This window comes from Anas platyrhynchos, chromosome 1 (assembly GCF_047663525.1).
Source record: "Anas platyrhynchos isolate ZD024472 breed Pekin duck chromosome 1, IASCAAS_PekinDuck_T2T, whole genome shotgun sequence".
In the NCBI taxonomy this organism is placed as follows: Eukaryota; Metazoa; Chordata; class Aves; order Anseriformes; family Anatidae; genus Anas; species Anas platyrhynchos.
In genome coordinates, this window is record NC_092587.1 from 121926871 (window position 1) to 121952638 (window position 25768).

Sequence of the window (25768 nt, forward strand, 5' to 3'; positions counted from 1 at the left end):
TTTTGAGACTTAGACATGACTTTTTTTTTTTTTCAAATGAATTACTCAGTTTGATACATAGTATCCCTTCTTTTTGATAACAAAATAGTTTCAGCTATTCAAAAACCTCATTTTCATTGTGTAAGTGCAGACAGAAATGATTATGGAAAAGTGCTCAAAAGATCCTCACTTCTTGTTTGGGTGAGAAGAGAGGTTATTAGTTGGTCTGAATGTATTCTAGGTGGCATAAATAAGAATGCTTATAGATGAGGATGCCCAGGATGTCTTACACTTAGGGTGTTTTCTCATTCTGTATTTTTCTGTTCCCCCCCAAATCAGTCTAAATTTGACCCTTGAAAATTGTCTGTCTTCATGTTATTGGTCACTCTAGCAAGTCTTTATCAAATTTGTATGAGCTATGTCTTCCTTCACAAGTTTAAAATTGTATTTTAATTCGATACATTTTAACATCTTCCACAATAACATATTTCATGAAAGAAAATATCCCATCTCCTGTTCAAGCTTTAAGTCCCAGCCTACAACTTTTATATGAATTAGTGGGAATGAAGATTGCTTCTACTTTGTCATAGATGTAATAACGTGGTTTTCTTTTTCTAGCTCTTCTCAGAAAATTTGGCTGTAGATTGTCCCCAGACCTCAACTTGAGTGCCATGGAAAATTTCATCTCTGATAGGCAACCTGGCAAAGCTGATAGAAAAGCAACCTTTTACAATGGAAAGAACTGTTAGTTTGCAATGGGGAGGCTTCCTGGTCCACTGAAATTCATAGGCAAGTCAAGAAAGAAGGGACCTGATTTGGCACAGAAAATAAATGGGGGACTTCAGTTTGAAACAATGTGTATATTTTAGTGAAAAGTCTGGTAGATTCATGATGTCAGGGAGCCTGGCATCCCTGCATATATTTTGCCTCCAAATAGCCTCCTGAGAGGATAGAAGTGGTGGTTCCTGTACAGCTGGGAGCTGGAGTAAGAAGAACCAGGAGATACGCTGTGCGTTACTGATGGTGAAGACAGTCTCACCTCAGTGCCTGTCTGCTGTTCCTCTCTGGGATTATCACTGTTCATGTTCTTACAGGGTGATAGAGGTTCTCATGAGCAGGGGTAAACTGATCACTTACATGACAATGTCTCAAGATTGATGGTGTTTGAGGGTAATTTACATGAAAATTAGTTGTAAGGCTGGCACTTATTTTAAAAGTTTCTATAATAAATTACTAAGCAGACAAAAATTGATTTAAGTGTTAGAGAGCCACATAACATTAAAACTGTCTTATCCTTAAATGCCTTTAAATGAATTGTAGGGCAGCTTTGCCTGCTACTGCAGGAGAGAATATTTAAAATTGATGAAAACTTCAGAGAGCTCTATATGAGCAGACAAATTGATGGCTGAATTTTGAGAATAGTCTCATGTGATATTATAGATGTAAATGCACATAAGATGAGCGTTATGTATTCCCCAGCATTCTCTTGAATTTGATGGCCCCAGTCCTACTTATTCAATTTTGCAGCAGAACGAAAGATGAGTGGTGCTGAGTAATCTGTGCCTAGCAATTAGATGGTCGATTAATCCTGATTTCTCATCTGCCTCCCCACACTGGAGGGTATCTTCCAGGCTCTGAAAGCATCCATCTACTTCTGCTCTCTTTGCCTCCACAGTAGGTCAAGAGTAATCTTCTCAAGTTTGTCACAGCAGTAAGGTCTGCCACCCAGTACACCTGGGGATGGTGGATTCATTATTAAACCAATTCTAGTCCACACCTAGAGACCTGGAAATGTAACTGTCCCTCTCCTGATTTGTATTCATGGGTAGAACTTCCCTGTTTGCAAACATTTGGACTGTGTAAAAGCAGTTAAGTTTGGTTTCTGTTTAAACAAAGTATTTTACAGTTGCCTGGCTTACTCCCTTCACTAACAAGGAGGAGAACATCCCATGGGTGGGCCTTGTGGTGGATGCTTCCAGTGCACGTCAGGTTGTTTGGAAGGATCTGCTCACCTGTGGACGTCACATCCTCACGGGGGAACACCAGCAGAGATGCCGAGTTATGGGGCAGCACTGTAGTTTTTATCCTCTCTTATCATCTCATCAGCCAGGTGTGTGATGAACTGTTCAGCTACGTTGGTTCAGGAGCTCACAGATCAGGGGAAAGCACTTGTGCTACTGTGATGAATACACGACAAGAAGGAAGCCTACAACAGGGGCTGAATGAACCTTAACAGATGAGATTTGACAGGTCTACATTGCTAGCAATAAGAATTCCCTTCAAAAAAAATAAAAAATAAAAAAAAATAAAAAATAAGGTCACTTGTATAAAGAAGAAACTTCTTTTTTTGTGGTAGTTTGTCACGTCTATATTCAAGCTGTACTGCATGGAGGAATTTTGACTGAGCAAGCCTGGCATAGGAAGCTCCCTGATGGTGTTCTGGATTTCCATTAACATAATAGGCTGTGTTTTGGGGTAACTTTTTGTCCTGATGCAAGTGAAAATAAACAAATAAGCGATTCCTGAAGGTTTTCTGTAGTGCCCGTAGCCCATTTTAGCAGTAGGACATTCAAATCATTCAAATTCAAATCATTCAATTTTTTTTTCTTTGAATGACTTTGATGAGCTACCAGGCACTTGATTGAACTGCGTTATATTGATGCACTCGTTCTTTTTATGTACTGCCAGCAAAGTTGAGTGATGCAGTAGAGAGACCATCCAGCCATTTTGCTCTGACTAGTGATCATTACCATCATGTAATAAATGTATCTGTGTATGAGTTTACCAAATGTACTGGGTAAAATGGATAAAATATCAAAGTTCATCATGTCTTGGTCATGAAAGTCAATGATGTAAAAATAGATTTATTTCCTAGGAAATTACATTTTCAATCTGCATTACTTTTCTCTTCCCTCTGCTGTACACCGAAGAAAGGGTTTAAACTCTAACTGAAAAAAGTTTAAGTTGAATTAGTGTTGTTTAATGCTGTGGTGTTCCCTGCTTGAACACCACAGGTTTCCCTACGGCAGGAAACCTTACTGAGGATGTTCCGTGCAAACAGCTCTGCGTGCTGTGGGCTCTCTTCAAATGTTTGAATTCATACTGTGTTTGACCTATGGGCTGGCATCACCGCGCTGCAGAGGTGCCTGATCAAACAGGCTGCTGTACAATACTGGGCTCAATTAGAAAGCTTTTCCATCTGCTATTCCATGGGATTTTGAAACGTGAAGTGCTTCCATTTCTGAAGGGAATGTTACTAGTGCAGTTAGTTCCCCTTTAAGTCCAGAAAGGAAGGTGTGGGGAGCTGAGGGTTGGCCTCTTCTCACAGGTAACTAGTGATAGGACAAGTAGGACAAGGGGGAATGGCCTCAAGTTGCACCAGAGGAGGTTTAGGTTGGAAATGAGGAGACATTTCTTCTCAGAAAGAGTGGTCAGACATTGGAATGGGTTGCCCAAGGGAGGTGGTGGCATTACTGTCCCTGGGGGTGTTCAAGGAAAGGTTAGACATGGTGCTTAGGGACATGGTTTAGTGGGTGACATGGGTGGTAGGGGGTGGTTGGACCAGATGATCTTGGAGGTCTCTTCCAACCTTAATGATTCTATGATTCTACTAACAATGTTGTCTTTGGATAATGTTTTAAGCCAGTATTTAGTCCTGAATTACCACTGCAGAGAACATGAAGGTTTACAAAAGGGATCAAACTAGCCTCTTGTTGTTACATTTGGTCTGGAGGTTTTTTGGGTTATTTTTGAAGCCATTGAGAAGTAAAAGGTTCACAAATCTTTTACCATGTGTAATTCCCTCAAAAGCTGGTTAATTGGAGGGGAGGGTGTTTTATGCTCCTGATATATTTTCAGTAGTCTGAGGTGTTTCTTTACCAGGCTGTCCCAGGCTGTTCAATGAGTAGATCATTTGGTGAAGATAAAGCTCCATTGTTTGTTAGCTTCTGGTTGTGTTTCCTGCTTTCGAACACTGGTTTGAAATCGTAATGACCATTATTAGTTGGGTTTTACTATGGCTCTGATAAATATTTGCTCTAACTTTATTTTGACTTGATTTGGCTTTTGTATCCTTTTTACAGGCTTGTGAAAGGGTGGAAGCTTTTTCTGTGAAGTGCAAAAAGTATTTTATACTTCAGAGCCTGACATTCAAAGGTGCTGGGAGTCCCTATGTTTATTTAAAATAATATGGGACTGTGGATGCTCAGTATACCTGAAAAATCAGGCTCTCTGTGACCGGAATGTCCAGCCATTGGGATGCATTGGGTTACGGAATTGTCTCTTCCTTTCTTTTCCTTTCTTTCCCTTCTCTTTTCCCTTCTCATGTTGCAGATGTTATCAAGTTAAAGAATTTTGCTTTTCTGTGGAAAAGTACCTTTTGTGGTTGTGTGTTTTAAAAACTTAATGCTCACAGTGAGTAGAATAAAAAAATTTACATATGCTTTTAAGGCATTGAACAGCTAAAAGTCTGATGCTGGACCAAAGGTAGTGTCTGACATTTCATGGCTTAGGGTTTCTTGTTTAAGAATTCCAGGAATAGCATTCATAGTTGGGCAATTGTTTTAAATTTTGTGCATATACAAGCTTAGTTGCTTAGAGTTGGACTGCTGCTGATACTCCCAAGTGATAAAGGCAGGAGTTGTTACAGCTTATTAATTTGGGATGGCGAGATAGTGTTTTTCAAGACGTCTTTTTTGTTTGCCTTCACTCTGCTTTCTGGAAAGGTTACTTTAAGGGGCTTTGCTTAAAGAGGAAAAGGTGTGTTTGAACACACTGATTTGAAATAATGATTTTGAAAAAAAAAAAAAAAGTAGTAAATACTCGAAATCACGCACTTCCTATTTATCTGTGGAAGCTTGCTCTTCTGTTATAAAATAAGACTTTCAGTCTTGACAGGTTCTTCCTCTGCAGCCTCTCAGAGGACCCAAATGGTTTTCAGTAGCCAAATGTCGGCACGTGGAAATGTGGGGCAGTATCTGCTGGTAAGTCTTGTTTTACTGCCAGTGGGATGGGGTCACTTGATCTAGTGGGAATAACTTGATTCACAGAATCATCTAGTTTGGAAGAGACCTCCAAGATCACCAAGTCCAACCTCTGACCTAACGCTAACAAGTCCTCCACTAAACCATACCCCTAAGCTCTACATCTAAACATCTTTTAAAGACCTCCAGGGATGGTGACTCAACCACTTCTCTGGGCAAGATGGAGAGGGAAGTATTTCTCTTGCTCTGCTATCTAGGTTTATCATGCAGGGAGGCGTTTTTTCCAGGCTTTGTTGAAGATAAGCTTGTCTGTGCTAATCCTTCAGAGGGTGTCTGCTAGGCTGAAGAGCTTGAGCTGTGTGTAACAAGCTGATATATTAATAAGTGTTTGAAAAGTAATGAAACCTACCCCAAATCTCTGCGTGAGGCAGTGATTGAATATATAAATCTTATTAACCTTTCAGTATTCCCAAGCAAAAACTGTCCTTATCACTCCTATATACTCCCCGAGGACATCTATCAAACTGTAGATGCTGTACATGATACGTAAAGAGAACTGTCACCATCTGCAAGGAGAAATGCTCAGCTGTGGAACACGGGTATACAGCATTTGAGTGCTGGAAAAAAAAAAAAAGTGACACTTCTGACACTGATAAATTATTAACCGGGCTTCCATAGATGTATGCTTAACTTCCCAAAGCTGCATTGGTGAATAAGGAAATTGGCTTCAAAGGCCAGGTGGTGACGGGCCAATGGTAGTAATTTAGAAACAGGTAGGAGCAGCAGCAAGAGATGCTACTGCTGGCGTCCCCTGTCTGTGCCCACTGTCTTGGAGAACGTGTGCCCTCCAGGTGAGGCCATGGATCCCTTCCATGCTGGCACACTTCAGCTGCCTGCTCTGTGTCCACCGGACCATCTTGGAGATGACCCGTCCCTCTCTGAAACATCTTTGGTAGATTTTTCCTTCCGGAAGTGTTCATCAACCATGCTGTCCATTTCAAACCCGGATCGATGAGGTAGTTTGACCTTCACATAATGATATATTTTAGCATCGTACCAAGTGGCATAAGGTGCATGTATTGCAAGGCAGAAGGCAAAACATTTACTATGCAAAGAGCCAAAGTAAAGCTTGGCCAAAAGGCGGCAGAAAGCTGCTATGGAAAGGTCAAGTAATGATTAATATCCTGCGAGCACAGCTCTGCACCATCATTCTGAATAATTTCTGTTGCCATCTATCCTAAAATCTAGCATCCCAGTAATATGGCACCTGTGCCCACCATGTGTTTTTGTTTGTTTGTTTGTTTTCCCAAATATTATAAGAGTAGTTCTAGGACCAGAAAGAATTCTGGAAGCCCACCTCCGTGTTCCTGAGCTTTTCATTTGTAGTGCTGTTGGAATTACATAGCTTGCTGGGAAGGAGAGAAGTGTAAGCTATGGTAATATATGGAATGTGAAGATAACTGAATAAGGGTGGGTTTTGTGCTGTGTCAGAGCAGGAGCAGCTTCTTGAGGTGTTCTGTGCCTTCCTGCTGTTTGTACAGCACCCGCTGGTATTAGATTGTGGAATTGACTTGATGGGTCATGGCCAGGAGGATATATGAAACAGCTCATGATTTATTTATCTGTGTTCTTCCCTGCAGTCAGCATGAAGTATCAGAGTGTAGTGTGCTTTAGGTACCTTTTACATTTGAAAAATTTAGATGCTTAACAACGAGGGATTGAGGCCTTGGGTCTCAAAGTATTTCTGCAGTGGAAATCTGTGTCTTCGGTCATGTCCTTTAAAGTCATCTTCGGCAGTTATGTCTGCTTCCTTCTACTTTGGAGCACTTTGCACACAATGATCCATTGAGCTGCTTTGAACTTTATTCTTCCAGCTCTGTGTCTGACTGCTACTTGCTGGCCAGTGTTGAAAACTGTGCTGCTGAATCTCCAGTGTTGCTTTATTGTGCAAGCTAGACTGAAGGCAGGCAGTCTGTTCAGCTCTGGCAGCTTCAGCTGCACGGAGAGGTGAAACTGAGGCACTGGCTGTGCTGAGAGGGCGAAGAGCTTGCAAACGTCCAACAAATAATGATCTCAGATGCTCCGTTCATTTGATGAGCAGTATTTTTGGAGAACTCTGTCACTTTTATTGGCTTTTACACAGTGTACAAAAAAGACGCTGATCGTCTAAGCTTCTGTCAGGTAGACTATGTAGCCTTTTACTGAAGCTGTTAATTGGATTAACTGATTTGTTTTCAAGTCCAGACTTCCCACCCATGCTCACTTCGAGGTGGATGCAGTGGGACAATGCACCGATGCATTTCATGACCGGCTTTATTTGCTCTCTGCTCACGAAAGCCTTGTGGCATTGTACATAGAGAAAAAACAAAACAAAAACAAAAACAAGGCAGCAGTCTAAGCTCTTCCCACTTTATGATTAAGCTGTTGTATCCTCTGGAAGGTTTCTGGACAAGCGTCCTTTTGAGCAGCTCTGTCATGTTTTACACTGCTAATGAGTACATTTGCTCACACGTTTTGTATGCCTGCATTTGAAGTAGTCATGCTGCATCTCCTTCGCAGTCAGTGGAGAGAAATGGATGCTACTAGACAGGGGCTCCTCTGACCTTTTTAAAATCTTCTCATGATGAGGTGAGTCATGCCCCAGAAATGCCTGTTTGTCTCATTTGCTTGTGGAGTGAGACTGGGATGACTAGGTCGGAGTCAATAGGAGAGATGAATCTCTTCAAGATCTTTTCATGCCTCTATAGAGAGAACTTGTGTAATCTATGGTTATGTTCAATATCTTTGCTGTGCATGAAAACAAATTTATTTCATTTCATTAAAACCTGAATCCAGTTGCTTTATTAAATCAAATACTATCCACTGTGCATGATAATGGCTGTGTGTTACTATGCTTAATGGACATTGCAGAAAGGAGAACGCTTAGCATCACACTGGCTGAAATAATGGAGGGCTGGATTTCTTACCTCCTGCACAACCACACCACACGTTTTCTCCTTCAAAGCATTCGTGTGAGGTCCGTGGTTCCCTTCTCCATCACCCCAAAACCAAGAGGAGGATTCCCCAGCTTCTCTGGTGGGTTCCCTTCCAAATGCTGTTTTCTTCTTCTCTGGCTCCGTAGCTTGGCTTCAGCCCCTCAGCAGTTTTAGTGCAGCCTTGCCCTACTGCAAAGCCCAGAGATCACCTCATTTTCCTTTATGGAGAAGGAGAAGTCATTGACAGAATATTATCATGTGGACTAGACCTCAGATTGATAGTCCTGAGTTTATCTGCAAAATAAAATGCTTTGTTTGATAAAGTCAAAGCACCAGCTTTGGAGTATTCTTAGTTCAGCAAACTAGTGAAAACATTTGAGATTTATAATATGGAGAAGCTTCTGTTGAGATATTTGAAGAATCCTCATAAGATTCTGCAGAATCTGGGATTTTCTGTTGAGGAGCTTTTCTGCTGGAGGAAAAAAAATAAGGCAAATCTGTTGATATTTCTGTCTATCTCTTGCCACAGCTAAAAGAAATATACTTTATTTTCATACTTAACAAGGTGCTCTGCCAAACAACCCTATTGTTTTTTCATACGTCTTTTACTTCATATCAGTTGAAGCTTCTGTAGTAATGCTGTGGCACAGACCAGCACCCCGGAGATCTCACGCAGTTACACATGGTGGTTGCTGCCAGAGCAGCCTCAAGTCTCAGTGAACGGCAGAGAGGGCACTGAAGGAGGAGGACAGATGGAGATGGGTCAAGGCTAGACCACAGAGCAGCAGCTGCTGGCCTGTAGGAGGTGTCAGTGCCTTTCAGGTGTCTTGCTATCAAATACAGTTGTGTCATACCATAGTATGTATTAGCTTAACTTCTAAACTCATTGGATGGCTGGAGGGATGTGTTGTAAGAAATGCTGGTGGTTAGGAGATTTGCTGGCATTGCTTTTGCTGTCTGTTTCTAGGAGAGCTTCATAATAAAAAGAGATTTCTTGCTCCCAAAGGTCATGCCTTGGAAAAGGGTATTACAAATTTTTAAAAATAAGCAATTAATGGACTTTCTTCAACTTGTCTTAGTTAACCAAAACTCACATCTATGGAATTTAAATTTCTAACTTACCCAGTTATCGAAGAAGACACATGTAAGGTACATATTAAAACTTTGCAGCTGTGTATGAAGTTGTCCTGTTCTAGACTTCAGTTCATTGCTTTATCTTCCATTTCATCACAGAAAGTGTAGGCACAAGAAATAACATAAATGTGAAATTCCGTACTGTATGAATACTGCTTTCATACAAACTGTGAGTAAGCGTTAAGATTGAGATGACTCAAGCCTTAAGTCATATCTTCGTGGGTGATTTAATATTGCACAGATGTTTTTGCTTAACAATAGAAATATATTTCCACTTCCTTCATTCCTTGGTTTGTATCTTTTTTCTTTTTTTTTTATGTTTGTTTGTTTAATTTTGCAAGCTGACATACTGAATTTTATTTCTATTCTTACCCTGGGAGGTATTGTCTTTTCTGGTTAAACACTCAGCCAGGATAGTAAAATGCATTTACTGAAGGATGAGCAAAGCAAAAGGAAAAGATTGCCACCCTGTTCCCCCTCCTCGTGTTCGACTTGTAAGTATATTAGCTAAAGCATACTCCCTAGTATGCTAGAGACTTGTTTATCCCAAAGCTTCATCTAAAGGGTTAAACTCAGTTTTATCCTTTTGTAAGATCTCTAGGAGGTGTGGGCTTATATTCAGAAGTGACTGCTGTACTTTCAACCTGTGGGCCAGATCTGCACTTAATCCTCTGCGCATGTCTTTCCCCTGTCATAATGTACACAAAAAATAGTACAAAGTTGTTGGGTGGCCAGGCTGTGTGTCCTTCAGGGAGTTTTCACTGGACAGTCAGGCTACTTCTTGGATGCAGTATGTAGCCTGACCCTTTGGGGAGCATGGTGAGCCTCAAGTTCTATGCCGAGGAAACAGAAAATGTGGCACATTTACTTAGATATAAATGCTTTCCCACGTTACCTGAAGATTTTTTTTTTTTTTTAAGGGCTGAAAAATAAACACAGGGACGTCTCTTGTTAGGAGCATGGTTTGAATGAATCACTGGCAGTGCTGAGCCTTCCTTGTCACTCGCTCCTGGTACAAGTTAGGCATTTTAATTTACTGATTTCTTTCATGATAAGGTAGAATGCTTCATAGGCTTATTAAGCATTAACATTATTGCTTTAGACATTAAAAACTTAGGGGTTTGATTTTGAGATTTTGTTACAGCCGTATTGGAAATTAAATGCAACTTGAAGGCATTGACTGTGGCTGGAGAAAAAGCGGCAGTCTTGTAGCTAAATATGAGCTTTGCCAAGAGATTATGAGAAAGCTGGAATGGTGCCTGACCTAAAAAAAAAAAAAAAAGCCTGCTTCTGAATCCATTGTTTTTGTTTGAATCTTTATTACTATGAAATCAAACACAGACTAAATGAGTTAAGGAAGCTGAGACTTAGAAAGTCATATGTTTTGGCCTTTCTCTCAGCTTACTCTCATATCTAAAGATCTGTGGAGTTTGGTCATTGTCAAAAAATAACAAAAAACATTTGCCTACTACTTGCACTATGATATTGAGTAAAGCTCTGAGGCTAATCTGTGTGCCATTAACAGAGATCAAATTTGGTTTTCTTCTCTTGCCACTTGACGTTAGCATTTAACAAAGAAGGAAGAGTTGCTTTTCCTTACATTTTATATTTATTCATTTGATGCAACAAAGATTTCCTGGTGTTTCCATACCTGCTGGTTAGTTAGCATACTTGGGTGTGTGTGCTGTGCAAACAGACTGTTGAGAAGGGTAGCTGGTTTTTCTTGCTCCTGTATATGGCGTGCTAGAAGCAGTCTGCTTTTGTTAGAACAGTAAGAGATATGAGTCGGGCATTACCCTCTGAACGTGGTAAGTTTTACCTTTGCTAAAGGTTCTTGATATGAAATGCCTTTTATGTCTTTCTGCCATTTTATGAAACTTGTTAGTAACAGTCCTTCCCATCCTTCTCCCATCAGAGATTTGTATGCAGCTGGGGGCCTCAGAAGAGAGAACTGGACATCGAGCATTGATGGCTACCTAGTAATGCCATCTTAGTTTTGTCTTTCATTTCAGACCCCTGTGTGAATGACCTCAGGCTCTGTAGGACTGGAGTGTTTTAAGCAGCACAGGTGAAATGTGCCCCTTTTCATTTGTTTGCCAAAGTTGGGTACATCAGATCAGAGTCCAACACGTTGTGTTACATCGTGGCCGCACTGGGATTGGAGTTGTGGCCTCTTGAAGATGTGCAAGAGGCAGCAGTGCCATCATACCTCCTCCAGCTTTGCCATCATGCTTTGGGCAACTTCGATTCAATTTGTGGTCGGCATCTTTATGAGAGACAACGCGTCTCAACTTGTCATCTGGTCAGTTACTGCCCACCACACTGTGCTGTGTTCGGCTGCTGTTGGTTAGAGTTCCTTTGCCAGAATGGAAATCCTGTTTGTGCTTGTCCCAGATACTCCTGCGATAGTAACTACCTGCAGCGTAGACCACGTTTCTGTGCTGGCAAAGGAATCCCCACCAGCCAGCAGCAGGTGATGCTGCCTCAGTGGAGCATCATGAGGCGATGCCATGGTCCCCCTGCTGCTGCAGTACGCATGGAAAACACAGCCCCTGTTGCTGAGTCACGAAATGGTTCCTCGTACCAGCTTCTGACTAAGTAAACATAATGGCTTGGTGGCAGGAGTAATTTCCTGCAGCAAGCCTCTTGATAATAACACCACTGAAGAAAAGAGGATGAGTCCTCACCTTTCGTCTCGCTGCCTCCCAGCTCTGCCTCGCTCCCTGGGGCAGGATGCTTCCCCATCACGGGAGAGATGGGGAAGGGAAGGTGTCAGGGAGCTGCCGACCTGCTGCATTCAGGGCACGTGCAGCAGGGACAGTAGCAGTCACTGCGCCCGCAGTGACAAGCGGTGTAGCAGGCTGCAGTGGGTTCACTGTATTTCCTCTGGTTTTATCAGCATCCCTCACAGAGACTCGGTTTCAGGGGTACCACATTTCTAGTTGTCACAAGCAGCTGTGCTAACCATTAGCAAGAGGAAATGGCACATTCTTCCATGCAGCAATGCTGGGGTTTCTCCTCTTTTTAAAGAAGCCTTAACCAATTCTTTTGCTTTGGGGGAGTGAACAAATGCTCTCTGGATAGGCTTGGTACCCACATACAGTAGGGATAGAGAGAGTATACAGTGGATACATAGGATTCAGGAGAATAAAGTGCTCCTTATTGTTCAGCTGTGTCTAACTTTGCAATCATTGTGCTAACAAGTATTGTTTCTAATCCATTTTCCCTCAACAGTAGCTTCAGAAAGGGAGTCTCTATTCTAGAGATACCATTCCCACAGGGATCACAGAAGTGGGAAAAGTACACAAATAGTCCGCTTGAGGGGTTCTTTACCTACTTTCCATGAGGCAAGGGAAAACAAACCCATACTCAAAAGGCTTGGTTATATATAGTCTTGCCATTGTGCCACTTCATTCCTCACTAATCCTTCACTAGTTCTACTGCAAGTCCAGCTGTGGGTCATTGCCTTACCCTGAGTGAAGAAATCAATGCTCTGGCCAGAATTAGATGTAGATGAAAATTAACCCCATCCCATTAGGGGGCTTTGCATTTGTCCATGTGCCCTAATTTGTGATTTAGCATTCACCAAATGCTCTGCTGTGTGAGATCTTCATTTGGCTTAGGATGAAAACAATGACAGTTCCTAACTATCCACAGGGCTGCTTAATAAAACATCAAGGTCTGTTAAAAGGAGGACGTACTTAGACATTGTCAGTTTCTGAAAGTTAGCTGGTTTGTTCTGTTTTCAAGCTTTCAAGCCCTAGGTTGGTTCATATATTCAGCTTTTGTCAGCTGATTTATTCTGAAGAGAGAACAAAAGACAGTGCAGGAGAGGAGCCATATTTTTTGTTAAATCTTAATGTGAAACACAGGCCCGGTCTCCAGTCATGTGTTATCTGAAGCAGGGAAGTCTTAAGTGCTAGAAACAGTATCTCATTTATTTATTAGCTTCCTGTTTTATGGAGAAAGTGTCCCTGTTGTTTCCATAATTGCTATTCTTTTGTGTTATATGTATTTGTTAAACAAAACCACGGAAGGCATGGGAGCTAAACCAAAATTTGCTGCTGTAAAGTAGGTGATGTATTGCATGTACCCATGCATGGCACCTCATGTTACAGTCCATGGAGCAAGGAAGACAGTGTTTGAATTTCAACACATTTTTTAATGATGTCCTTACCATTGTAACGTTAACTAAGAAGTGGGGAAAAAAATTAGCTTATGGGACTGAAGGACCTGTTATTCCCAGATACTGGGATTTTTTTGACTAGGCTACTGTCCACTGAGTCTGCTCTAGTGTTTGTAAGCCAATCTCATTTGGCATGGCAGGCGGTGGTACTCTGGAGATCAACTGCAGTGTTATGTTGTGGCTGTGGGCAATAGCCATCGTTATTCCTGTCTCTCCTTCACTGCCCTCTTGCTGTGTGTTTCTGTGCTCCATGGCTTCAAACCACTGGCACTTCCAGCCACTTCCCCGCCTGTTCCTTACCATGGCTGGGGTTTGCAGTGACTGCCTGTTGATCTGTGGCTCTGAACTGTCTCCATTCACGTGGACGTCAGATCCTACCAGCTTTTTCTACCAGCAACTGCTTTCCCTCGCCCTTACTGGTGCTTAGTTCTGCTCCAAAGTCTACATCTTTGACCCTATGCTCCAAGTGACAAATGAACTAACTTTGGATTCTAAGTTTGTGGTGTTTTCACACTGATGACTAACTGAACTCCAGCACACCACTTTCTCACGCCCCCTCCTCAAAGGAACTGGGGGAGAAAATATGATGAAAAAGGGGTCCAAGCATGGAGATAAGGACACGGAGATCACTGTCCAGGTACTGTCAGGGGCAAAACAGACTCAGCATAGGGAGATTAATTTAATTTTTTTGCCTATTACTAACAAGCTAGAGAAACAAGAAACAAAGAAAACCAACTGAAAACACCTTCACCCCTATCTAATCTCTTTTATGTCCTCCCCCTGAGCACCACAGAGGAATGGTGAATGGGGGCTGCAGTCAGTCCCTGCCGCTTCATCTTCGCTGCTCCTTCATGGTCACTCTCTGCCCCTGCTCCCCATGGGGTCCCTTTTGGAGCCGGCTGGAGCTGGCTCTGGTCTGTCATGGGGCAGCTGCTGGGCTCTGCTCACAGAGGCCACCCCACAACCACCCTGCTACCATATCCTTGCTGTGTAAGCACTGTATTATACACCCCTCACCTCTGTGAAAAACACATTTAGCAATTATCATTAAAAAGTACATTCACTGGCATTCTTCATGCAGTCTTCACAAATTTCTCTTACAACAACAACAACAAAATTCCCCACACCAAAATGAACATAACATCATAACACTGACAAAGGTGGACAATTCCTACACGTTCCACCCACCATCCCTTCACCATGTTACAACACAAATTCTTCACCATTATTATATTCTCTAATAATGTCCGTTCCATGTTTTGCCTGTTACCTCTCCCAATTATTGTCCTTATCTCTTCTCACAGAGGCTGCCCTTGCAGCCCACCCCCTACCAAAACCTTGCTGCATAAGCCCAATACACAGTTGTGGCATGTCACCTTAGTAATTTTGGACCTCATATTTTGGAAAAACCTGCCTCCCCCTGTTGAGGGCAAGATCACCCAGGATATCCAAGGATAGGCTTTATGCTTAGTCAGAGCAAATTTTTGAGGCTTCCAGATATTCTAAGAGTTCTAGCTTCTTTAGAGTTAAATAAAAAAAGCTAAGAGAATATGTCCAGATATCAAGGTAAGTTGCAGTCAGAAGGGTCTTTTGGAGCCTTTTTTCTCAACCCCAAATTCCCAATACCTGAATATATCTTACAAGTTATACTGTTCTTATCAGCCTGCTTGTCATACTGCTGCATTGTTTTCCTGGGAAAAAAAAAAAAAGAAAAAAGTTACCTGCAGGGTATCATCATGATAGAAATGGTGCTATCAGAAGCAATTTTTAACACTTTTGTTGCACTCAGATTCTAATTGCATTGCTCATTCCTTACCCTTAACCTGTTGGTTTTCCATTTTCCAATAGAACTTGTTTTTCTCCATCAAAAAAATAAAATTGTTGGAATTATGCTATATGCCACCTACTCTACAGCTGCAAGGCAAGCTTGCAATCAGAAATTCAGAGCACCCTGACCCATCAAACAACTTAGCTTCTTCTCTGACTACTGAGCTTGGGTCTCCATTCTGTGCCAAAGCCTCATGCCCCCTGTCCCACTGTGATGTTAAGACCTGATTGGGATGAAAGTACTGCTTTCACCAGCCCTTTGTTAGGCAGTTCAAAAAACAAAAAACTTACCCTTCTAGATAGTATAAGTTACACGTTGGATTTCTCCCTTTACTTACAAATAACTTGGCCTTAGGGATGGTATTGAAAAAATGCTATTTTCAAGGATCTAAGGATAAGCATAATGGTCCTTTTTTTTTTTTTTTTTTTCCTTTCTGTTCAAAAATAAGCGTAGAGAAACAAAGTAGAATTTTTCCACGTGTTGTTCATTCCATGACATTTATATGTTTAATATTACAATCTAGCCAGAGTTAGCACTCTGTGGTTCATGTTTGCTTCCCACTTTTCAATGACAGTTAGTCCATAACTGGCAGCCCTGAGTTGTATTTCTGACTTGCATTGACTGTGTGCTGCTTGTTCCGTGACTTTTCTGTCCCATTTTCTTACCTGATTGAAGTGACACCAGTATGGTTCTGTATTGCTGAAATAATCCCAAGATTTATGTTAATATTGTACTGGGGGAGAAATAAAAGAAAAACTAGATGAAAATACATACATTGCCATTTGTGTATAATTTATTATCATCTTCATTCATTTGAAAAAAATTAAGGTTAATTGAAATAGACTTTAGGAAATATCCAAAGAAATTCCCATGCAAGAATACCATAAGGATCTCATTTAAACTTAAATTTTGACTTCTGGTATCCTTTGCTATTAAGTACTCGGCTAACCTGGGGAATAAAGTTAATCAAAACCAAGATTCTGAGGTATATTAATGAAAAACAACACAAGAATTAAATTTAATGCCACTGGCAACTACATTTGCTTCTTTAGCAGTTGTTATGAATGAAAACTGAAGGATATTTTGTCAGATGCCCATAGCCCTTTTAGAATGTGAGCACTGTTGCTCCAATTCTCTGTGCTATTTATCTTTGTCAAACGCTTTCCAAACTGTTGAAAGCTAAGGAAGCAAGGGCTGCCATTAAAATAAACATGTATTGGAAAATGAAGAAGAACGCTAACAGGTTTTGTGACAGTATTGAGCATTGTGGTTGGGCACTCTCCTGTAAATGACAAAATTCTTAAAAGCTGTTTTAGTTCTTCCAGCATTCGTAACAGAAAATAAACCTGCATTATCCATAGCACATGTGCACCTATATTTGCATATAGTCGTATTTGCTCTTACGATAATGTAGATACACTTTTTTTTCAGTGTAAATGTGTTTAATGTTTATATATTACACGTAACAGGCATGTGCTTTTCAAAGTACAGTATCTATTCACATAACTACTTTTTATTATTTATCTTGGAGGTCATGCATTGTTTCAATATGAAACTTGATGTGTACTTACAAGACTGTGAGGGATGGATGTTCCAGCTAGTTGACCAGAAGTTTTAGATGCTTTTTCAAGCAGCTTCCTGGTGACTTTTTCCAAAGAGGGTCAAGCTCAATGCTCCACTGCAGGGTAGGGTGCCTCTTCTATTTTCACTTGGAAGTTGATTTGTGCTTAGATATGACAAAACATACAGAGTGAAGTTTGTCTTACTTTCAGGGTGGCTGCACATTAACAAGTTCTTGGGTTTTGTTGTATTTAGTGGGCTCTTCTAGGACTTGTAATCTGAAACTAAATGTCTACAGTAGGTGGATAAATCACTCCTTAAGAGTGTAAATAAATCACTCCTTCCTGTTTCTCTGAATTGACTGTGAATTGAGCGTGATGGGCGACTTGCTGAGACGCAGATAAATACATGTTGTTGGGCGAGTCTTACCTTCAGTGCAGCCTTTTGAAGTCTCTCCACTTCTTAATTGTTACTTTTCTCTTAACGTGATTTCAGAAGAATGAATAGATCCCCTCCACCCCTGATGCTTATTACTATTAGGATGTAAGTATTACAAGGTGAATACAGTCATTTAAGTGTATTGCAGTAGGGAAGTAATTGTAAATTGTATTGCACTAGACAGAGCCCTCGTGGGAGTATGATAATCATCCATTAGAGTAAGTAAACAACAACATAGCAAACAGGAGATATATGCATTCCCTGAGACAACCTGACAGTGCAAGTAGGCATTCCTTCTTTGGTGGTTTTCAAACTAGTATTTGATTAAGCCTTAAGTCAGACCACAATGGTAATGTCAAGATGATTTCCATTTGTTTCTTTTGCTTTTCAGATAGTTTGAAATAATTATGCCCAGCTGTTTTGTGGCTCCGAACTACAGTTATGCCAGGAAGTTGATTCTGCAGCTGTTTCTGAATACAGACTGAAGGCCTGCGGCGTGCCAGAAAGCATCGGCCAGGACACAAGGCAACCAGGAAAATTACTGGCTTTTTTTGAGGAAGAAGCAAAGGGGAAACCTTTATTTCTTGTGTAGTTGGAAAGCAGAACAATACAGCTTTGACACCTGGTTAACTTAAAGAAGCATTTTTCAAAATACCTTGACTGTGAATCTTGTAACTGGGACACAAAAGTGCCTTTGGACTTGTGCAAATAATTCACTGGAATTGAATTGCTTGGACAGAGGACTCATTGAAAAATCATGGCGAAGCACTTAGAGATCATCAATCTGTCATTTTTGTTGGAACACGAAAGGGAAATGATATTGGGAGTATTGAAGAGAGATGAATATCTGAAAAAAGTTGAAGATAAAAGGATAAGGTAACCCTTTTTACTATTGTTCTTTAAAAAATAATTCTCTGGTGTAGATATTTATATGGCCCTCAGTGAAGATTTTCTAAATGTCTTGGGAGAATGATCAGTTTTGTGAGGTGGCACAGTTAATTAGAAGGCAAAATGTGTTAAAAGAAAGAAAATTGCTTGCTTGTGTGGCCTTCTGTCAATGGAAGATTGTGATGTGTCCATTGCTTCAAAGCAAAAGAGTAAGAAAGCTAATAGACCTCAAACTTGAATCCCAGGCTATGTACTGATGTAGGGAACTGCAAGAAGGCTAGTGATTTTGTCCTGGTAATCATTTCATATAAGTCTAATTTGCAATGTATTGCCTATTCGTAGTTCAAATTTAATAACATTTAGAACTACAGTATTTCTTGGAAAGCTGCCATTCAATTTTCATAAACTTGTAGAAAGCTTAAAATGTAATGGAAATACGGTGTAATGAAATCTGAGTGCTTACTCTAAAAGTACATCCAAATTCTCCTGGTTGATTTTAGTACTACGTTTAAAATCCCAGAATTCTTTTTCATTCTCTCAAATGTTCAATTAGCCTCAAGGAAATGAATATATAAACTGGGTTTCTGCATGGATGCCCTGAATTCAAGAACATCTTTCAAATACTAGAAATGTGTTTCACTAAAATAAAAGATGGTTTAATTTTCCTAGAAATGAAATACTTTATTTTCTAGTAGACATGTTCAGAGTGTCCTTGAGAGCTTAACACTCATGCTGGCAACAAGTGCGAGAATATACAGCAATGGTTTTTGAATTTCCGACTCTGTAGATTTTGCCTGGTTTGGCTAAATTTATCCCACGTGAATGGAAGGTTTTAGTCAGGCTCTTGAAGCTTTGTCCACTGAGAGCAGCTGTATGCGTTGTGTGGGAGGGGGATACTGTGAGGTGTCACAGGGAGCGAATGTGTGTGTGCGTGTGGCTGTACACAGGAGTCCATACAACACAGAGGAAATGTGTGATAACAACCTTTTTCTTTCTCTTGCAGTATTTACAAAGCAGGAAGGAGGAGGGACACTTCATTTTTCACATGGCTTAGATTTACTAATAAGTCAAAGAATAAAACTGAAGGTCTCAGGTGTGGCTCAGAACAAACTGATGGGCGACATAGAGACTTCAGGGGGTGTTAATAGAGCTCATGTGTTCTTTTCTGAGAAAAAAGGTAAAATCAGAGTTGAGAGAACAACGTGTGGAGGCAGTATGAGCTTCAGTTATTTCAGATGATGACTCAAATTCAGTTAGTTCAGCGAAGTACCAGTTCTGCAAAAGTTCAAATGCTTTTCCAGTATGTTGTTGCTGCTTCCCATCACTTCTCTCTGCTGTCCTTTTATCTAGTGTCGGTTCTGAGAAACAGGCTCAGTGTGGATAATGTGCAGCACTTGGTGTCGCACTCGAGGCTGCCAAGCATAATGGATTACAAAGGGAAGATTTCCAGCATTTGCTGGTTTCTGTCCATGAACTCCAAGGCCAGGCTGCATTGTTCTTCCCTTTGATTTCCTAAAAAAAAGCCTTTTAGACATGTGCTGCTGAGGCTTCTTTTGTACAAAACTACTATTTGGGAAAAGATGCAGAGTTAGCCACTGGTTTTGGAAGGCTTCTTCTCTTGAGATACCCAGTCTAAGTGCAGCGACCCTGCTGGTGTGGAGCCCTTTGAACTGGGCAAGCACAGTGGTTTATCTAAATGGAGTGGGCTAAAACTGGTGTGCCTGTCCTGGTGCAGGAGTGGCAAGAAAGGGAATTTCTTCATGATGGAGTGGGCAAATTAATTGTTTAACCTCCTTCATCGTTTGTCAGATGAAGAAGAAAACAGAACACAGGAAAACAGATGGAGCACTGTTTGTTCTAGGCATTGTGCTCTGTTTTGTAATAGGATAAGCATTTCAAAGTAAGTTTTTTGTTTTAGAAGGCACTGGCCTCAGAAACGTATGCCATGTATCAGTCATCTATCAAAGGCTTCGGCATTAAGAGCAAGAGTGTAACAGGTCACCAGCTTTCCCAAACCTCCCAAACCTTTATTTCCTATTATTGCTGTTTACCAGTCTCAAGTGGGACGTGGCAGTAATAGGTGAGTTAAAAGTTTTGTGTGTTTTTTTGTTGTTGTTTCTTGTTCTTTATGATGTCTTAAAAAATGCTACTTACCTGTTCTTTTCTTTTGTGGTACTGAAAATCACTCTGCCAAACCTAGTGAGAACCAAAGGCACTTCTGCAGGACTTGGTTCAGTTAAGGGACCGGTGGCATTAGGGTTATCTGTGCTTCAGTGCAAATGGAAAGAGCACCTTAAGAAAAGGTTGGAAATTAAGTTGAAATGCAATGCTGATTAGGATAACTCAGGTGTTGGTATTAGGCTCATACATAATTCTGGCACCTATATTAACCAGTTGGTTTTAGATTCAGGGCATTTTTGGAGTATTGTCACTGGAACATATTGTGTCTGATAAGGGTGGAATGGAGTCTGTAAATGGCTTCCAAGATATGCAAACTATAAAAGGCTGGGTGGGTAACTGCTTCCTGGGAGGCTTCATAATTTTTCTTTCTGAATACAACTTGGCAAGGATTTCTTTAATTATGTCTCATAAGTATACTTCAGAGGAACATGTGTTGTCTTTGAAATTCCATTTGGTGCAATCTGTTACATATTTTATTGAAGTACTTTTCAGAAGAACAAGCCCTTTTGTATTATTTTTTTTAATGCATTTTTTTTCATTCTGGCAAGATACTTGCTCCTAGTCTATACTGAAGAATTTTTATTTGTCTGCTGTACTCTGAATCTGTGTTGATAACTTTTTATTTTATTTTACTTTATTTTTCTATGCCTATGTCTTCAAAAGCCATCAGGAAAAACAAAGCAACAACAACAAAAAACACAACACAGTAATACCTTGATTCCTCTTAAAACAAACAAACAAAAAAGCGGTATCAACTCCTTACAGTGTCTTTCTGTACAAGTCTCTATTCAGTGTGAAAGCAACAGTAAGTGTAGGAGGATGTCCTAGTAATGAAATTGTTAGGAGTTACATTCACTCTGCTCATGCTTGTGTTCTGGAATGCAGGTGGCTGTTCTGATATTTTGATAAGATGTATAAATATTTCACCTATGTGTGAGAAAAACACAGAAGGCAACGCGTATGCTTTCTGTGGTCTAGTTTTGATACTATAAAAAATGTAATAAAAAAGTAACCCATTTTAATAAATACTAGGATTTAGTTATGTTCTTAAAGTGTGTGTTGTATGTCATGGAAATTTTGTTTGAATATGGATTTAAAGTTGCAGGTTACTTGTGAAAATAGCCTACAGTGTCTTAAATATTGTTCTACTATGCATCTGATATCAGTTGAGTAGTCATCATGACGGTTTTTAAGACAAGATTGTTAGGGTCAAATCATTCAATCACACAGAGCTAAAGTAGCTACAAATAGTGAAATGGAGCATAGTGGGGGAGAAAATGTAGGGTTGAACATCTGACTTGCTGGGAGCAATTTGTATCCAGAGTGAAATCTGCATCCAGAGTATGTCAGTGAATAAACTCTGAACTGAACATTCTTGACTGAAATGTATATTTTTTCCTATTGTTTTACTGGTTTTGAAGTTTTGTTCTTTTAAGACCCTTTTTATGCAAACCCATATGACATCATGAAACAAAACCTAAGCCATTAGAAGGATCTATGTGCTGAAAGGGAGGAGTGCCCTATAGCAGCTGCGTTTCGTTGCATTCTTGGTTTACTTATGTGCCCTGCTGCATCTTCCCCAGCTGTGGTGTTGTGGAAGCAACTGGGTCTGATGGCTGTGACTCTTGGAGCATTTGGAGCTAGCACTTCGCCTCAATATGAATATGCTACCACAGAGCAAACACACGTGACACGCTTGCTGCTAATGTACACTGCTTTCTCACCTTGACTGTGATCCTAGACAGCTTTTAAAATACAAAGGCTCGTGTCACTGTTTACAAAGCCAAGCTGTGAGTTGCCAGGCTTTTAGAAGAGGAGACACCAGTCTAACAGTTGCTGAACTGAGAAAACAAAGAAGGAACATGCCAATTTCTTCCAAGAGTAAGGCCTTATTGAGTAATAGCCTAAATCATTTCCCCAGTGTTTAGGTTTCCAGAAGGTGTACAAAGATTGCATCAACCTCAGTTCTGTATTGCCAAAGAAAGTTGACATTCCTTTCTCTTCAGTTAACTAAAATGGCATCTCCTTATCAGTCAGAAGCAATTTAACATAGTAACTCCATTACAGCATAGGAGAAACTTAGCATGGATACCACCCTGTGGTAACTACAGGCAAATACTCTGGCGATTTTATTTTTTTTCAGTCTGAGTAACAGGAGTGGTAAGTGACTTACCTGCTGATTATATATTTGGACTTGTTTGTAAGCACAAAATGATTATAAATCAGTATATAGTATGGTAGATGGTTTGTGTTTTTTGTAACACTGATTATAAATAATATCTTAAGGGAAGAGTTCATATGTTAAAGCATATTGTTCATCCATATGGGAAGGATGAGAAGAAGGGAAGTTGTGTGTCTGGCATCTGTGACTTTTGAAAAGTGATTTTTTTTTTTTTTTTAACACACTGTTACTCTTTGAACCAGAGACTTTTCAAAATACATGTAAAGTAGTTCCTATTGCTGGTACTCTAAGGGTAGAGGTGCCTGTTTTGCTCTCCATTGTTCTTTATTCTGTTGGTGAAAGAATTTCTGATGGTGGTTAACTCTGATATTCTTATACTCTGCTTGCAGTTGACTTTATTGAGGGTAAGTGAGAAACCAACAGACAATTTGTGCATTTGGGGTGGTGTATTGTTGTTGGGGTGTGTGTGTGTTTTGTTGTTTTAATTTTGGTAATAGTTTTTAGTGGAGAGGGTGAAGAAAGGTCATGAAAAGGTTCATCTGTGGAAGGTGTTCTTACTCCCTTCCAATGTAATTTCAGTTCCCATGCCTCCTTTCCATTCTGCTATTTATCACTCCAGTTCTTTTCCTTTGCACGTTCACTCTTTGTCACCCCCTTTTCATTGTCGCCAGTACACCTCCATACTCAGATATCCTTAAGACAGTTTTTATCATTAAAAAAATCCCTGTTCTATAAGCAAAATGTAGAAATCTTTGCTTGTAAAACAAGTGCCTAACACATTTTAGATACTCAAATGTCTATATTTTTATAATGCAAGGAGAAGCCAATGTAAACTGGTAATAACTCATCATTTTCTGCATTGTCAAAAATATTTACTGTTACTTTCCAGATATCATGTCAGACAGTGAAGGGAATCTGGCTGCATTTACAGAAGGCATTTGGAATCAGTCTGGTGAAGAAATTTCCTTTCTCCACAGCTCCAGGAATTGTTTTTACCACTTTCTGCTCAGAAAAAAAATTAAAAAATCACCTTGCATCTGAGTTAGCAGCTGCCGAGCTCTAGATGGAGAATGTGGGGACCCACTAATGCAGGAAACATAACTTTCTGATGAACAGGTGCAAGATTCATAGAATCATAGAATCCCAGAATGGGTTGGGTTGGAAGGAACCTTGAAGATCACCCAGTTCCAACCCCTGCCATGGGCAGGGACACCTCCCACCAGCCCAGGCTGCCCAAAGCCCCATCCAGTCTGGCCTTGAGAACTTCCAGGGATGGGGCACCCACTGCTTCTCTGGGCAGCCTGTGCAAGGGCCTCACCATTCTCAGAGTAAAGAATTTCTTCCTTATATCTAATCTAAATCCTCTTCTAGTTTAAAGCCATTGCAAAGATTGGAGCAATTTCAAAGATTGGAGCAATTTCATATGTTTAAACTTTTTTTTTTCTTTCCCTGCTTCGGTCTTCAATTATAGTTGAGTGAGAGCAGTTTCTGTTTTTTATTTTTTTATTTATTTTTTTAATGAAATTTTTTACACTGCTCGAACTCTGGGAAATTTAGAATAGCAAAATAAAATTAGGAATACTTGAATTCTGTTGCTCTATATCTTTTAAGTTTTTTTTTGTTTGTTTTTTGTTTTTTTTAAAGGGGGAGGAGAAGGAAGATGCAGGAGCAATCTGAAAAATCAAACTGAGGAATCACGTATTCCATGTTTCCTATAGTGCTTATCAAAAAAAGAAGAGAGTGGGGGCTTGAAAGAAATGAGTTACCTGAGTCAAAGCAAGTAGATCATGCTTACATTGATGACATTTGTTTAAGTGAATGGCTTGAGCAGTACCTGTCTCACCTCGTGGAGCAGTATAACTGTTCAACTTTTCTAAACTTGGGGAATAAATGTTCTCTGAGGTAAAGTGCATTAAGAAAAATGTCTCTCTTAAGGCTGGAGCCAGGAGGCAGTCGGTAGGGAAGGGCCAGGCTCCTTCAGGGGCTGTTTTGTGCCTCTTGCAGGCGGTCGGTGACAGAGCCAGGAGCTGTGACTGCTCGCCGTTCCTTGGCTTTGCTGCCTGCATGTTTTTTTCCTCATGTTTTCAAGGCCTCAGCTTTTCATGTTGACTTTTTCGATGGACCTAATTTGGGATATGAGCCACTTCTTAAATTTGCTGTAGGTTGTCTTCTTTGTCTCCCGCTTTGATAAGTAAGGTATTTTAGACCCCATATGGAAGAGTTCAGATTAAGTCATTCAGTGCTGCCTGGAATACTAGTTACAACAAAACTCTTCTTCAATGCACTTCTGTATTTTGTCAAACAGGAGAGAGATCTTAATATAAATTCACAGCTAGAGGAATGGCAAAATATTCTACTACCCTTGCCAGTAACAATTTTATTCTTAATATCTATCATCCATCAAACAGCTATTGTTATAGACGGTTTAGAAACTTCAGTGTATTATAGGACTCTTTCTCCAATAGCTTATTAAACTGGCTTCTGCAGAGTTTATTTTCTGTTTACTATGGGCATGGACCTATTAGAAGCAGTCTTCAGAGGAGGGCCACAAGGATGATCGGGGGTGGAAGCGCCTCTTCCGTGAAGAAAGGCTGGGAAAGCTGTGATTGTTCAGCCTGGAGAAGCGAAGGCTCCAGGGAGACCTTACAGCTACTTTACAAAACCTAAAGGGAGCCTACAGGAAAGCTGGGGAGGGACTCTTTGTCAGGGAGAGTAGTGATAGGACAAGGGGGAATGGCTTTGGACTAAAAAAGGGTAGATTTAAATTACTTTACTAGGTTAAAGATTGGACTAGATGATCTTAGAGATCTTTTCCAACCTGAATGATTCTATGATTAGGTATTAGGAAGAAATTCTTTACTCAGAGGGTGGTGAGGCCCTGGCACAGGCTGCCCAGAGAAGCTGTGGATGCCCCATCCCTGGAGGTGCTCAAGGCCAGGCTGGATGGGGCTTTGGGTAGCCTGGGCTGGTGGGAGCTGTCCCTGCCCATGGCAGGGGGTTGGAACCAGGTGATCTTCCAACCCAAATCATTCTGTGATTCTCTCATTTCATAATATTACTAGGAGAGGATCAATAAAGATTAATTGTTGTTTAATATTTGAGATTAAAAATGTCTAACTGCATGATTAATTAGGTTCCTTTAAAAATAAGGAGTGCTCAAATGTTGAATGGCAAAAGGAAATTGGATGTTTACGATACAGATGGTTCCCATACTGGGGAGATAAAGGGTATCTATTGGTAAGTCAGGCCAGCTACGTGCCTGATTACCACGTACATACTTACGCACATGCAATCCCTGTTCAGTATTACGTAGCTGGTGCAACTAGGCCGTGGCTGTTACGAGGATGGATTTTTTTCAGATGACTCACCTACTGCCTTCTAATCTTTCTGGCCCTCAAGACATTTCGTTCTTTATTTTCATAAGACACAAACATA

At 40.5% G+C, this 25768-nt stretch overlaps 1 protein-coding gene and 1 long non-coding RNA gene across 9 annotated transcripts in view; one reads left to right on the forward strand and one right to left on the reverse strand.

Annotated features, from left to right (window-relative positions):
• Positions 1-25768, forward strand: part of SYTL5 (synaptotagmin like 5) — an 87060-nt gene that overhangs the window by 9547 nt on the left and 51745 nt on the right. For 4 of the 8 annotated variants that reach the window (XM_027449013.3, XM_013094537.5, XM_038170763.2 and 1 more), the window contains exon 2: positions 17474-17958. In XM_027449013.3, coding sequence (XP_027304814.2) covers positions 17840-17958 — 119 coding nt within the window. In that variant the 5' untranslated portion in view covers positions 17474-17839. Of the gene's footprint in view, positions 1-16748; positions 16770-17068; positions 17188-17473; positions 17959-19822; positions 20051-25768 lie in introns of those variants that run through there. The other 4 variants (XM_072027651.1, XM_027449014.3, XM_027449015.3 and 1 more) reach the window with 4 other exon arrangements.
• LOC119714461 (uncharacterized) lies at positions 13664-17058 on the reverse strand. The gene is made up of 3 exons (XR_005261692.2): positions 16656-17058; positions 15750-15817; positions 13664-14947 (listed from the first exon to the last, which is right to left on the reverse strand). It is a non-coding gene; the product is annotated as an uncharacterized lncRNA (long non-coding RNA).